Here is an 11,694-nt window from a genome sequence, read left to right on the forward strand (position 1 = left end):
TTGCGCCACCACCACCCTCCCCCCCCCCTCGCTGATGCGTTCACACTGCTCCTAGTGTTCCCCCTTGTTCACAAACCGCAGCAATTCAAAGCTTCACAGTTCTCTACTAGTTTTATTTTGAAAGGCTAGAGACATTGAAAAAAATAAAAGCTCAAAAATCACTTGACACATTCAAAAAAAGTAAAAAAAATAAAATAAAATAAAAAAGTAGCATGTTAACATATATGTAGATAGAACTGCACCCCCCCACCCACTGCTGGTTAAATGTTTCTCAGTGTGAACGCACTTTTCTTTTTTAACCAATCAGGATTCAGAGCCCTTATACACTGTGTGATACCAGCAAGAAGTCACTGTAATGAAATCCTGCATTCTGACTGTGTGATGAATAGAAACATACTCATAAGGCTGGGACTGTTTTTTTTTAATGTTACAAAATGGCACTTTACATGTATCATCAGGAGGAAATTATGACATGAAATATGATATTATTAAGCTCGAGGGAGAACTAACAGAAGCGCTACATCACACAGCAAAATCAACATGTTTTATAATGAGGGAGTTGACTGTTTCTGTTTGTCCAGTCATGTAGTAACTACACTGATGATGATATGAGATGTGTCTGTTAGATTCAGCTCAGCCGGGGACTTTTTTTTTTTCTTTCTTTTTTTAAATCACATTGTACATTCACTTTCACAGCAATTGAATCAGAGCAGCTTGTTTTAATGTGGCGGGAAAAAGAATTTGAGACAAAGACTTCCTCGTGTTTCTCTCACAGTTGTGGACTTTTTGTTTTGGGACAGAGTAAAATCTCACAGTGTAAAAGGGGCCTTTGCTGGAGGAAAATACAGTATAATACTTGTTTTTTTAACTTAGAGAACAGCATGGTGCTGATTCAGACGTGACATGAATAATCCCTTGTTTTCAGATCTGGAGAGAATCTACAACCGCTGCTAGCAGTCTGTTAACTCTTAGTTGTGGCTGCTGTACTGATCTGCTACCTGCTACAGAGAAAAGATAGAAAGAGACACAGAAAGATACAGAGAATATAAAACAAAGTTTTTTTTCTTTTTACAAGAGTCCTTTTGGGAGGTTTCAACCAACCCCTCCTCATCTCCTTCAGACACACTTCACTCCTCTTCCTCCTTGTATGTGTGTAACAAGTGTTGCCAAGTCCAACCGTGTACTTCCTACTGGTGTATGTGTGTGTGTGTGTAATGTGTGTATGTGTATGTGTGTGTGTGTGTGTGTGTGTGTGTGTGTTGTGTGTTTGTTTATGTGTGTCTACTTGTGTTCTTTAGTAGGGGCAAAGTAGAGCTCCATGGGTTTGTTCACCTTCCAGTACTTTTCGCTGACCAGCTCCAGAGAGAAAGAACCGTTCAGGACCTGTGAACAGAGAACAGCAACATGAAACTGAGCTTCAGTTTATTTCAACCACATCAAACATCAAGCAGCGTGCACAAGTTAGAAAACATCAAATGTGTTCAACTGATTCTCAGCTGAAAGAAAGCCCCGATTTTCCTCCGCAACATCCACAAAGAGAGAGATCAACGTTTTGCTTTTACTGTGCTTTTAAATGTCATGATTTTTAAAGAGCTACTGAAAACCACATTTTAACCTGAACACTCTCATTTACATATTCAAAATGCATTTAAACTACTACTGCTATTGTAGGAGTAACTTATGTATCTACAGTTCTATGCACTCTGGGTAAGGAACGATTCAGGTTTCTGCAGGGTTCATTTTTATTATACAGGGAGCAGTGAAGAAGGGAGTGGTTTGGTTTCAGACACAACCTATACATCTTTCACACTCATACTAGCCAGGGTATGAAAGCATCATTGAAAACAGGAAGGGATGATATGACCTACAATCATTACATCACTTTTTCCCCAGCCAGTATAAAACAATTATTCCTGATCATATAATTGATATGATTTGGATCTTGTACGGCATAAATATTAATGTTTACGTGAACTTTGTAATGGATAACTTGTTTACTCTTACTGTATAAGAACTTTGGTACTTTTGGGGATATATAAGAAAATATGTGTATATTTTCCCTGTATTATTATATGTGTATTATGTATATAGCTAATTGTTATAAATGTTTGGTGTTTGGTATGTACATTAGATCTATTCAAAAGACTAATGTAAAAACAGTCTGTGTTATATGCAAATAGTTGATTTTCAGTCAGGAACTGCTTTGTTTACTGAGCAGTTCCTAAAGGATATGAAGAAAACATGGACATATGATTATTTACTTTATTTAAACATGTGTATTTAAGTTTAATGACCAAACTAAACTAAACTGAAACCCGAATAAGCAGCAGAAGGTGGATGGGTGAATGAACCAATTAAAACATGATGAATTGATTGAAGCTGACACTTGTCCATTGTGAGTGGATAAGCTTCCTAACTGTAGCTGGCAGTAGTTACTGTGTTTGTTGTAGGTCTGATGGAGCTGACTGAACTTACATTTAGGCCTTTTTAATGTCTTCTAAGGACTTTTTTTGAAGAATTCAAATATTTTTAATAGTAATCAAGAACTGCAGATACTCTGTTATATGTCTTGATAGTTAGTTGATGAGTGTTGCATTAATCTAATAGGACATGGCCTTGTTCACATTTACTGGTCTAAAGAGGTTGAAACTGTTTCTCCAATAACTGTAGATACAATTTACTAACTAATAAGTCTCTGTCTCATACGAAAAAATGTAGAAGCACCCTGTCAGCTATCCCAAAATCAAATTTTTCCAAAGTGGGTGTCTAAGGTAGTGTGTATATGTGTGTGTACTCACAGTGAACTGGTTTCCAGCAGTAGGGATGTAGATGGTGTACTGTTTCTCTGAAGCTGCCTCCACGTTCACAGGACTAGCCTCTGCATTTCTTCTCAGCTCCTCCAGAGCCAGTCTCACAGCCAGGTATTTAGACAGGTGATCCACTGTGGCGTTCCCGGATGTCTTAATGTAGCGAGGGACGAACTCCACACTGCAGACAGACACAGGCACACGTGTGTGTAAATAAGCAGTGCATTAACAGATATGGCTGGATGTTTAAATCGTGTGTGTGTGTGTGTGTGTGTGTGACGTACCTGTTGTGACCGTCGTCCTTCTCCATCAGGGTGGGATGTGGCCGAAACACCAGTTCTATTTCGCTTGCGCCGCCGTCAATCACAGAGTCCCCTCCCCCGTTCTCTGCAGCGTTGTCCATGTCCAGGCCGCTGTCGTCACTCGTCTTGGTGCGTTTGATGCTCGGACCCGCCTCCTGGAGGAACACATCCAACTACACGCTCAGTATTTATTATAGAGAGACAACACACACCTGTGATGTTACTCCTGAATGTCATCATTACATCACTAAATATTTAAATAGTTACACCAGAACAATGGAATTTATAAAGATTGACACTTCCTTTGCTTGTTTTTACGTATTTTGGAGTATAAAATGAGTATAAGAGTAGCTGATGACATCATAAGTGACCTGATTGCTGTGGACAGAGGCGTTGCTACAGTGGGAAGAGTCTCCGTTGTCTTCGGCTCCGCTGCCGTTCTCCACTGTGTGTCTTTTACCACGCTGCAGCCTGACACACACAAACGCAGTTATTAGAACAGATGGAGTTCTATGTGTGTGTGTTTGAATATGTGTGTGTGTGTGTGTGTGTGTATGTGTTACCTGGTCATAGCCTGTATCTTGAGCCCCTCCTCTATGCTGTGGGACAGGGCTTGCTGGTTGTTGTGTTTGCTTATGCGGGCTAACACTCTCTCCTGGTGGGCTTCGTACTCGTCGCGGCTGGGATAAATCTTACCTGATGGGAATCATTTAAACCAATTAGAGAATTTTAACTCACTGAACTTTGATAATATTTAATTCAGTTTTATTGTCACTACTGTAATACACACTCAGCATACATAGAGGCGAAATGCAGTTATTGACAGATCAGTCAAATTTAAAAAAAAAAAAAATTATTTTCAGCTGAAATCAACACCTTGATTCCACCGGGCACAACCGCATCTGTTTTGCTCCATCATCTGCATTTCCCAGAAGCAGAGTACTGTCTGTACCTTGTGAAGCAGCTCGGTTTGCAAAATCATGTGAGAATTATGAAACAAAATGTTACTTTGCTTGTCTGGCGTTGACTTGCTGTTGATTTGGTTGTTTTTTTCTTGATTTTTGTACTTCTAACATGTCATATAAAATCTTGTGATTTTCCACTACCAAGATGAACCTCCTACATCCATGGTGTCAAATTGATCAGATGCTTTATGTCAGAGGTGTCCAAACTGTTCCATAAAGGTTCATGTGGCTGCAGGTTTTCATTCCAACCAAGCAGGAGCACACCAGGTCTGACTCATTTAATCAACTCATCTCAGTCTTCAGACAGCTGATAGGTCGAATTGTGTGTTCTTGATTGGTTGGAACAAAAACCCGCAGGCCCGCAGCAGTTTATAGTATAGTTTGGACATGCCTGCTCTATGTTGTACCTGTGTCTGACTTCCTGCCTAGTTTGATCTTTTCTGTGCAGCTTGACTTCAAATATAAAACAGATACATATTTTAAACGTAAAGCCAATTCTGGGACACTTCAGAAACACGCTGTGGATCACAAAGATTGATCAGAGTGGTTTCAATCAGCTGTGGCATGAAGCTGTAACACACACACACACACACACACACTTACTAATTAGAGCATCAAAATTAGGGTCTGGACGCAGCGACCTCTTGGACACCAGCTTCTTACGACAGGTAGGACACTCTTTGTTACTGAAAAGACAGATCAAAGCATTCATCAATATCACAGATTATAGTGAATGCAGACTGCTATTACTGAAGCAACACACACATTTCCATTTCAGTTTGATGTTTGAACCCAACAATACAGTTAAGTGGAGCCTCTTAAAAACTGAATTTAGGCTTTCATCAGCGCTCTTTTATGGTTTTTTATGTTTGTCATAGTGAAACCACAGTAGAACAAACATCACTGTTTACAGGAAGAAGATAATAACCGACTGATCCACAAGTGCTTCTCTGAGCTAACATCCTTGTTGATGACATACAGTGTAATAATATGTCATTTTCTAGGATTTAATGGTTGATAACAGCAACTAACAGCAGAGCAGTTACTTGCAGAGCTGAATATTTGACTCCAACTGCAGATTCCATGATTCAAACATTCACGTTGTATTCAAAGATGTCAGTTTTTCACATGTTCTACACTTGATTTCTACTATCTCTCTGATTGTTGAGACGTTGGGCATAATGCAACCAAAAAATACTTCTGTGAGATTTGTTCGTAAGTGGAAATTATGAGTGTTTTAGGAGAATTTGTGTCGTCTCGGGCACGAACAAAATTCTCCACCTGTCGTACCAGTTGTGAAGAAAAACAAACAGAGCATCTCCTTATATGGTCATTAGAGCCCCACACGTATATGTTGTCCGATATGTGCCAATATTTTTTTTCAAGTTATACAGGCAGCATTTAACATATGTATAATCATTTTTCATAATTAAAGTTAAATATATACGTACATGTGTTTTCGTTATTTAGTTAGTTCTAGTTATTTATAATGATTAAATTCCCAGTGTAGTTTACTGTTTCAGTGCACTGTCATTTTATACAATAAAGTTTATTGTTGAGCTGTAAAATGTCATGCCATCAAGTGTTTGATAACTACATTTAAGGGGTCATTGCAAAAAATGTACGTTTATGTTTATATTCTTTATATATAAAATGATCGGCTGACATATCCATAGGAGACATGTTTTACTCCTTAACATTGGTATTGGCAATCAGCCCCAAAAATCCAGTATTGGTCAAGCTCTAATGGTAATATGAGGGACATTAATTATGTTAATGAGGACATCTAACAGGTGACATTCATCAGGCTGAAAGTGATTAACAACTAATCTGTCCACTTAAAGAGAGTTTGGTGAATCCAGTTTGGAACACACAGATGAACCATGTCTGAGATTTACAGTAGAATAAGAAAATGTTCTTGCATGACGCACTCACTTCCCTCTGAGGTCACCACTGGTCATTAAATGCAGCTCTGACATGTGTTCTCGCCCTATGGTGAGATCATCTGGTAAAAAAAACGCTTGTGGCTTCTACTCACCCAGATCTCAAAGCTGTGATGATACAATCGGCGCAGAAGCGGTGCAGACATTCTTTGGTCGTCATTGTGTTCTTCAACATGTCCAGACAGATGGGACACATCAGTTCACTGTGCAGGGACCTGGGCGACACAGCGATCTCCAGTCCGTCTGTTATAGCCTCCTGTGCCAGTACGGAAAACAGAGGGAGATGTAGATTAGTACACACAGAGAAAGAGAGAGAGAAAGAGAGGGAATGGATGGTGCACAGCTGATGCAGGAACAGATCACTGCTCTGATTGATATTTTAGATCCTAAAAATCTCACGACCACAGTTACTGAGTCATCATTTTGGATATTGCGCATCTCCATGTTCTATTTTCAGGAGCACGGGGGAGCTCCACATCCTCCATCCATCCTGTTCTTATCAACTGATTATATGTTTTAACCATATGTCCCATATACTGTATAGTAGCTGTTTCATTTTTTATATATTCCTGCCACATAGTGACTGCCACATCTCAGCTTTGCAACATGTCTTATCAAACTTGATGAGAGCATTAATAAAAGCTAAATCATTACATAATAATATTTCACCACCTTTCATACAAGAAGTGCTTTAAAACAAAAGAAATTAATTAAGTCATTCAAATCAAAAAGGGCCTAAAATGAGCATAGAGCCATGTTTTAAAAAAAGGGGGAAAAATGTAATATAAGATAGAAAATAAGAGTAGTAGTAATTTTAAAATAGTAAAAATAATACAAAGTAAATGTAGCTAAAACATAGAATAAATAGAATGTATAAAATCAAGTAAAATAAAACATTTTAAAAGCAGTGCAGTAGTGCTTCAGTGTGAAAGTGACTAGACTCAAGTGAAGAGTTTTTAGCTTTCTTTTTAACATATTTAGCTAGCTGCTTCTCTGATATCTGTCAGCACTGTGTTCCATAGTTTTGGGGTGTGGTTGACATTAGATGAGACGTGTGTGAATGAGCTGACACGGTGTGAATCATTACCTGTGGAGTTCTCTGTAGCTCGTACAGGCTCAGCTCCCAGGTCTTACTGAGGGGCTGAACCCCGTTGGTCTGAACTGTCTGGGTCATCTCTGCAAAACTGAAACACACACACACACAAAAAAAAGATTTTATTGGAATGCTAGGGTGTAGTGTTGAACTCTGGTTATTCTAACTAGTGGGATTTTTTAGGGGGTACTGCCTTGGCCGTAAAGAGTTGGTTAAGTATACTTTGAAATGTGGACAGGAGGGATGGAACCCATAAAAATCCTCCTGCCAATAGAAGAGCCTTCCTAATGTGCTTTCAATGGAAGTGAAATGGACAAGTCCTCATTTAGAGCTAAGATGTATTATTTGTTTATCAGAAGCTTACTTGAGGACTCAGCTGTCTAAATGAGTCTGGACATTGTTTCAGTGTTGAGGTTTTAACTGGTAATATACCTGCAGTATGGACAGGAGGAAAAATTACAGCTGTATATGAGCACCTGTCTCTTTTTTTAGGGCAATAGTATTATGAAGCTATCCTTAAAGTGCACTAGTGTAATGTTAAATCCCTTGTGGATAATAAATCACTTACTTTTGATCATAATGAGCCTCATTCACTAATATGTGTGTAGAAATGTTTTTACTTTCTATACAAGATTACCATCAGATTCATGACACGTGCACACCGGCCAGTTCTGTTCTCACCTCTGTGAGTATGTTAATAAATTAGACTCATTCTACATTGACAGCTGTGTGCCCACCACCACATTTATCTACATAAGGAAGCTGTGTTGGAGCGGTGCAGTCAAATACACACAATAGTCTCAGAAGTAAAAGAGAGAAAAAGCAGATTTGGCTGTAAACATGGAGTCTGATTGTGAATCCTGCCTGCAGGCCTGTTGCACCACTAACACACAGTACATCATGTTTTATCTCTGTCCACAACACACTGTTATGTAGTGAAAGCAGAGTGTGTCTCTGTGTCACCACTGAGCTGTCACTGTGAGGACATTGAACAGGCTGCTGGTTAACAGCTGCACATATCATCTAAATCTGATGCCCCCACATTCCACTATGTGTGTGTGTATATATATACATACATACGCTATTGTCATCTAAAAGTTGGAAACGGATGATTTAATATATTCATATTTCTTTATTGATGATGATGATTTTTGATTACAAAGTCTTTGCTATTAATTTAATAGTTAGTAAATAAATTGTGTTTTATTATATAATTATGACTTTTAAATGTTGTGTATTTAGGCCCTAACAGATTTTAAATGGCTGTGATTCTAGTATAAATCTTGACTATATCATTTTTTTTAAACAGTGGGATGTTTATAATTTGTGCGTGGTGTAATGCAGGTCTGAATTTGTTGGCAGAGTAAGAATAAATTCAGGTAAGCACATATTAATGAAATTTGTGCTTAAAAAGTCTGTCCACACAGTTTAAGAAGAGATGTGTGTGTTTGTATTGTTAGTGAATGAGGCTCACTGATCTTGTTAGCTTTGTCTTGTGCAGTTTAAAAACTAAAAAATCTTAGGAGATGAGATCAACTATGCAGCAGTTAACACTGTACCAAGCATGTCTTCAATAAACGAGCACTGCCTGCAGTAACATCTGTCATTTCTACAGCTGCTGATAGCAGCTCAGAAGACTTTAATTACTACTAAAATCATTTGGTGCCAGATTTCTGTGTGTGTGTGTGTGTGATTGTTTTTGTTATTCACAGACTTACACTTTTCTAACACATACACAGACACATGAAGGTATTCACACACAGGCATATATTTACCAAAACAATGATTTCTGAGCTGTGAGACCAACTTCATAAAAGAATGTAATAAATGCAAATGTTTATGAAATGTGAGAGAATGTGAGGAAAAACAAAATTTGACAGACTTCAAATGAGCATCTGTTGTTTAGTTTCTCATCCAGATCTGATTTCCTCTACACTGCTATTTTCCAAATGAACCCTATTGTTTAGAAGCTGCGTCTCAACATTTAAGCACTGCTGAATCTATAATTAAATAATGCTGATTTATATCTAATAAAATAGATAGATTTATTTATTTTGAAGCCCACACCCGGCCCCTTAACCACATCAACAGGATGCTGTTCCTCTTCACTACTTCTCTCCGATAAGCTCTTCTAACTAACCTAAATTTGAGCCTCAAATCGTCTTTAAACGTTTTATTCATTATTATTATTATTGTCATGCTTTCATAAATACATTTTTTTTATTAATCTGGAAAAATAAATCACCACCAGATGAAATGTTCTTGCTGACACAAACATTTATTATTAAGCTAGTTTCTCGGTGGTTGGCTATTCAGGCATGTTTGAAGGTTCTTGTTAAATAGAATGTGTGTTTTTGATATTTTGTCTGCACCTTGTAGGTTTGGAGTGTGTGACATCATTTTTTTTAAAGTGAAGATATTTATATATTTTTATTTATGTCATAATTTTTTATGTTTAAGACATTTTAGGTCATGAATTTTAATTTTAGAGACATCGATTTTACAATGTTCCTTATAATTTTGCAGTGAAACTCCTGCTTTAAGATATCTATATTGCCCAGTAGGAAATTCCTCTCTTGCCTCTTTGTCAGTCTATTTGAGACATTTGGGTGGTGCACAATTTGAAAAGATGACCAAAAACATTGTATCATCCAGTCAAGCTGGGGTAACCCAAACTGTACCCATTTGATCGGGAATAATGAGCTACTAATGCGGCATTCCTACCCAACAACCACCCTGACAAAGACACATAAATAAGAGAAGAAAGCCGAATGTTAGATTTTCGCATCTTCTCGTTGCTGCAGCTGTGTGACCATGCTGCCATACATGTGACAGACAAGAGGTGAAAGTGGGGGTGGTTCATATTTAACATACTAACTGACTGACTGACTGACTGCTTGATGGAAAGTACGTTTGTTCGCATTAGCTTTAAAAAAAATGTCAATAAAAACAGGAAAAACAACAGAGATGTGAACCATGAGGCGTCTTACCCACAGTGGTTATATTCACTGTACCGCAGTTATTAATTCATGCCAATAAACAAAACCCATAATATTATAACTGACTCAAATTAGGTAACGTTAAAAATTATAGTCGATAGTTTTTATATGATTTTGCATGCTAGCACAAGGCAAAGGTTATACAATGCTATTTGTTTGAGTACTGGTAGCAGCACATCTATAGCAGTTAATAGACAGATTTAATGCACAATCTCTGTGGCTCGGCTGATGCTAACTAGCAACCACATCGGCTAACTTAGCTATTCTTCGCACCGCTTGACATTAGAGGCGAAATAAGCTCAACATGTAGCACGTATGTAGCTAACAGAAGACAACGAATACACAGACGCGCGAAACAGTTCCAACCGTGTTCATTTCAACGTTTGAGATAGCAGCAGAAAATGCTAATATGTACAATATTGCGAGGGAGTAGTGACTGTAATTTGTCGCTGTGACAAGAGGGAAAAACAACAACAGAGACCGAGCCGACGCACCAGTCTCCTGAGGTCAGCTGTGGGGCTTTTTTTAACCCTATTTTTAACGTTTTAGCAGTTGTAAACTCGTAAGTGGACCGCCATTGCTACACACACATAGACATAAAAGCTAAATATTCCTAGCTTGCTTAAAATAGGATTGTTTTCTGTACTTACATTTTCAGTTGTGGATACGAGCCGATCCAGCCAGCGCGTTTAGGCGAAGGCAATATGGCGGATGCACCAGCAGCGATGGAGGCTGGGAAGTGTAGGCACCGTACCAGGCACCATACCTGAGCCAAGAGGGGCCCCTAAATTAAAATGGGAAATATAATAATTATTTTTGTTGTTAATAATATAACAATAACAATAATAATGATATTTGTTATTCACAGACTTACACTTTTCTCACACATACACAGACACATGAAGGTATTCACACACAGGAATATATTTACCAAAACTATTATTTTTTATTATTATTATTATTATTATTGTACAGTCCATTTCAAGATAGGAGCACACATTAATCGAAAGCTTGTTGTTAAAGAAAAAAAACAAACATGGAATGCCTTATTTGAATGATATATACTTTATTGCCTTATTCAGATTATTTAAATTGTTCACTGGGATTTTGATATGTATATGATTGCTGATTATTTTGTTTTCTTGCTTATATTTTTTTTTTTATCTTGTTGCTTATATATTTTCTTTTTTCTTTTATTGTGTTCCAAAAATACTAAACTAAACTTAACGAAACAAAGTACTTTGCATAGACAAGATAAAAATCAATCACATATAAAAGAAAAACAAATGCAAGTACACAGTTAAAAGACTGTATAAAAGAAATGTAGAAAATAAATCATACACATGGTAAAACAATTAAAAATAATAAACTAAACTGCACAACAGAGCTGTAATATGTAAAATATAAGACTAGTTGTTAGGTGAAAGAAAGCCTTTAAAAAGATGTCTTAAGACAGGATTTAAAAGCAGACCAAATACTGACTGGAACACTGTTCCAAAGCTGAGGTGCCAGTACAGTACAGCTAAAACTCGATCACCCTTTGACCTTAACCTGGACTCTGGAACAGTTAGCAGGCTTAACCCAG

At 37.6% G+C, this 11,694-nt stretch overlaps 1 protein-coding gene across 2 annotated transcripts; it reads right to left on the minus strand.

Annotated features, from left to right (window-relative positions):
• Nucleotides 1-32: 32 nt before the first annotated feature.
• Nucleotides 33-10,804, minus strand: rnf2 (ring finger protein 2). 2 transcript variants are annotated; one of them, XM_062428893.1, is made up of 9 exons: nucleotides 10,760-10,804; nucleotides 7,105-7,201; nucleotides 6,113-6,273; nucleotides 4,678-4,760; nucleotides 3,673-3,805; nucleotides 3,481-3,580; nucleotides 3,092-3,264; nucleotides 2,799-2,988; nucleotides 33-1,383 (listed from the first exon to the last, which is right to left on the minus strand). In XM_062428893.1, exons 2-9 carry the CDS (start codon nucleotides 7,189-7,191, stop codon nucleotides 1,282-1,284), a joined length of 1,029 nt encoding a protein of 342 aa, XP_062284877.1. In that variant the 5' UTR covers nucleotides 7,192-7,201; nucleotides 10,760-10,804; the 3' UTR covers nucleotides 33-1,281. The 2 variants fall into 2 exon arrangements, with proteins under 2 accessions (XP_062284877.1, XP_062284876.1); XM_062428892.1 differs by having other exon boundaries at nucleotides 6,113-6,278; nucleotides 7,104-7,201.
• Between the last annotated feature and the right edge of the window lie 890 nt (nucleotides 10,805-11,694).

Source organism: Scomber scombrus, chromosome 11 (assembly GCF_963691925.1).
Source record: "Scomber scombrus chromosome 11, fScoSco1.1, whole genome shotgun sequence".
Taxonomy (NCBI): domain Eukaryota; kingdom Metazoa; phylum Chordata; class Actinopteri; order Scombriformes; family Scombridae; genus Scomber; species Scomber scombrus.

Excerpts from the sequence above, each read along its gene's own strand:
- rnf2 (XM_062428892.1), bottom strand. The coding sequence starts at position 7,191 with ATGACCCAGACAGTTCAGACCAACGGGGTTCAGCCCCTCAGTAAGACC. Across the intron at positions 4,761-6,112 it reads ATCACAGCTTTGAGATCTGG|TAACAAAGAGTGTCCTACCT; the intron begins GTGAGTAGAAGC and ends CTGTCTTTTCAG. Across the intron at positions 3,806-4,677 it reads TAATTTTGATGCTCTAATTA|GTAAGATTTATCCCAGCCGC; the intron begins GTAAGTGTGTGT and ends GATTCCCATCAG.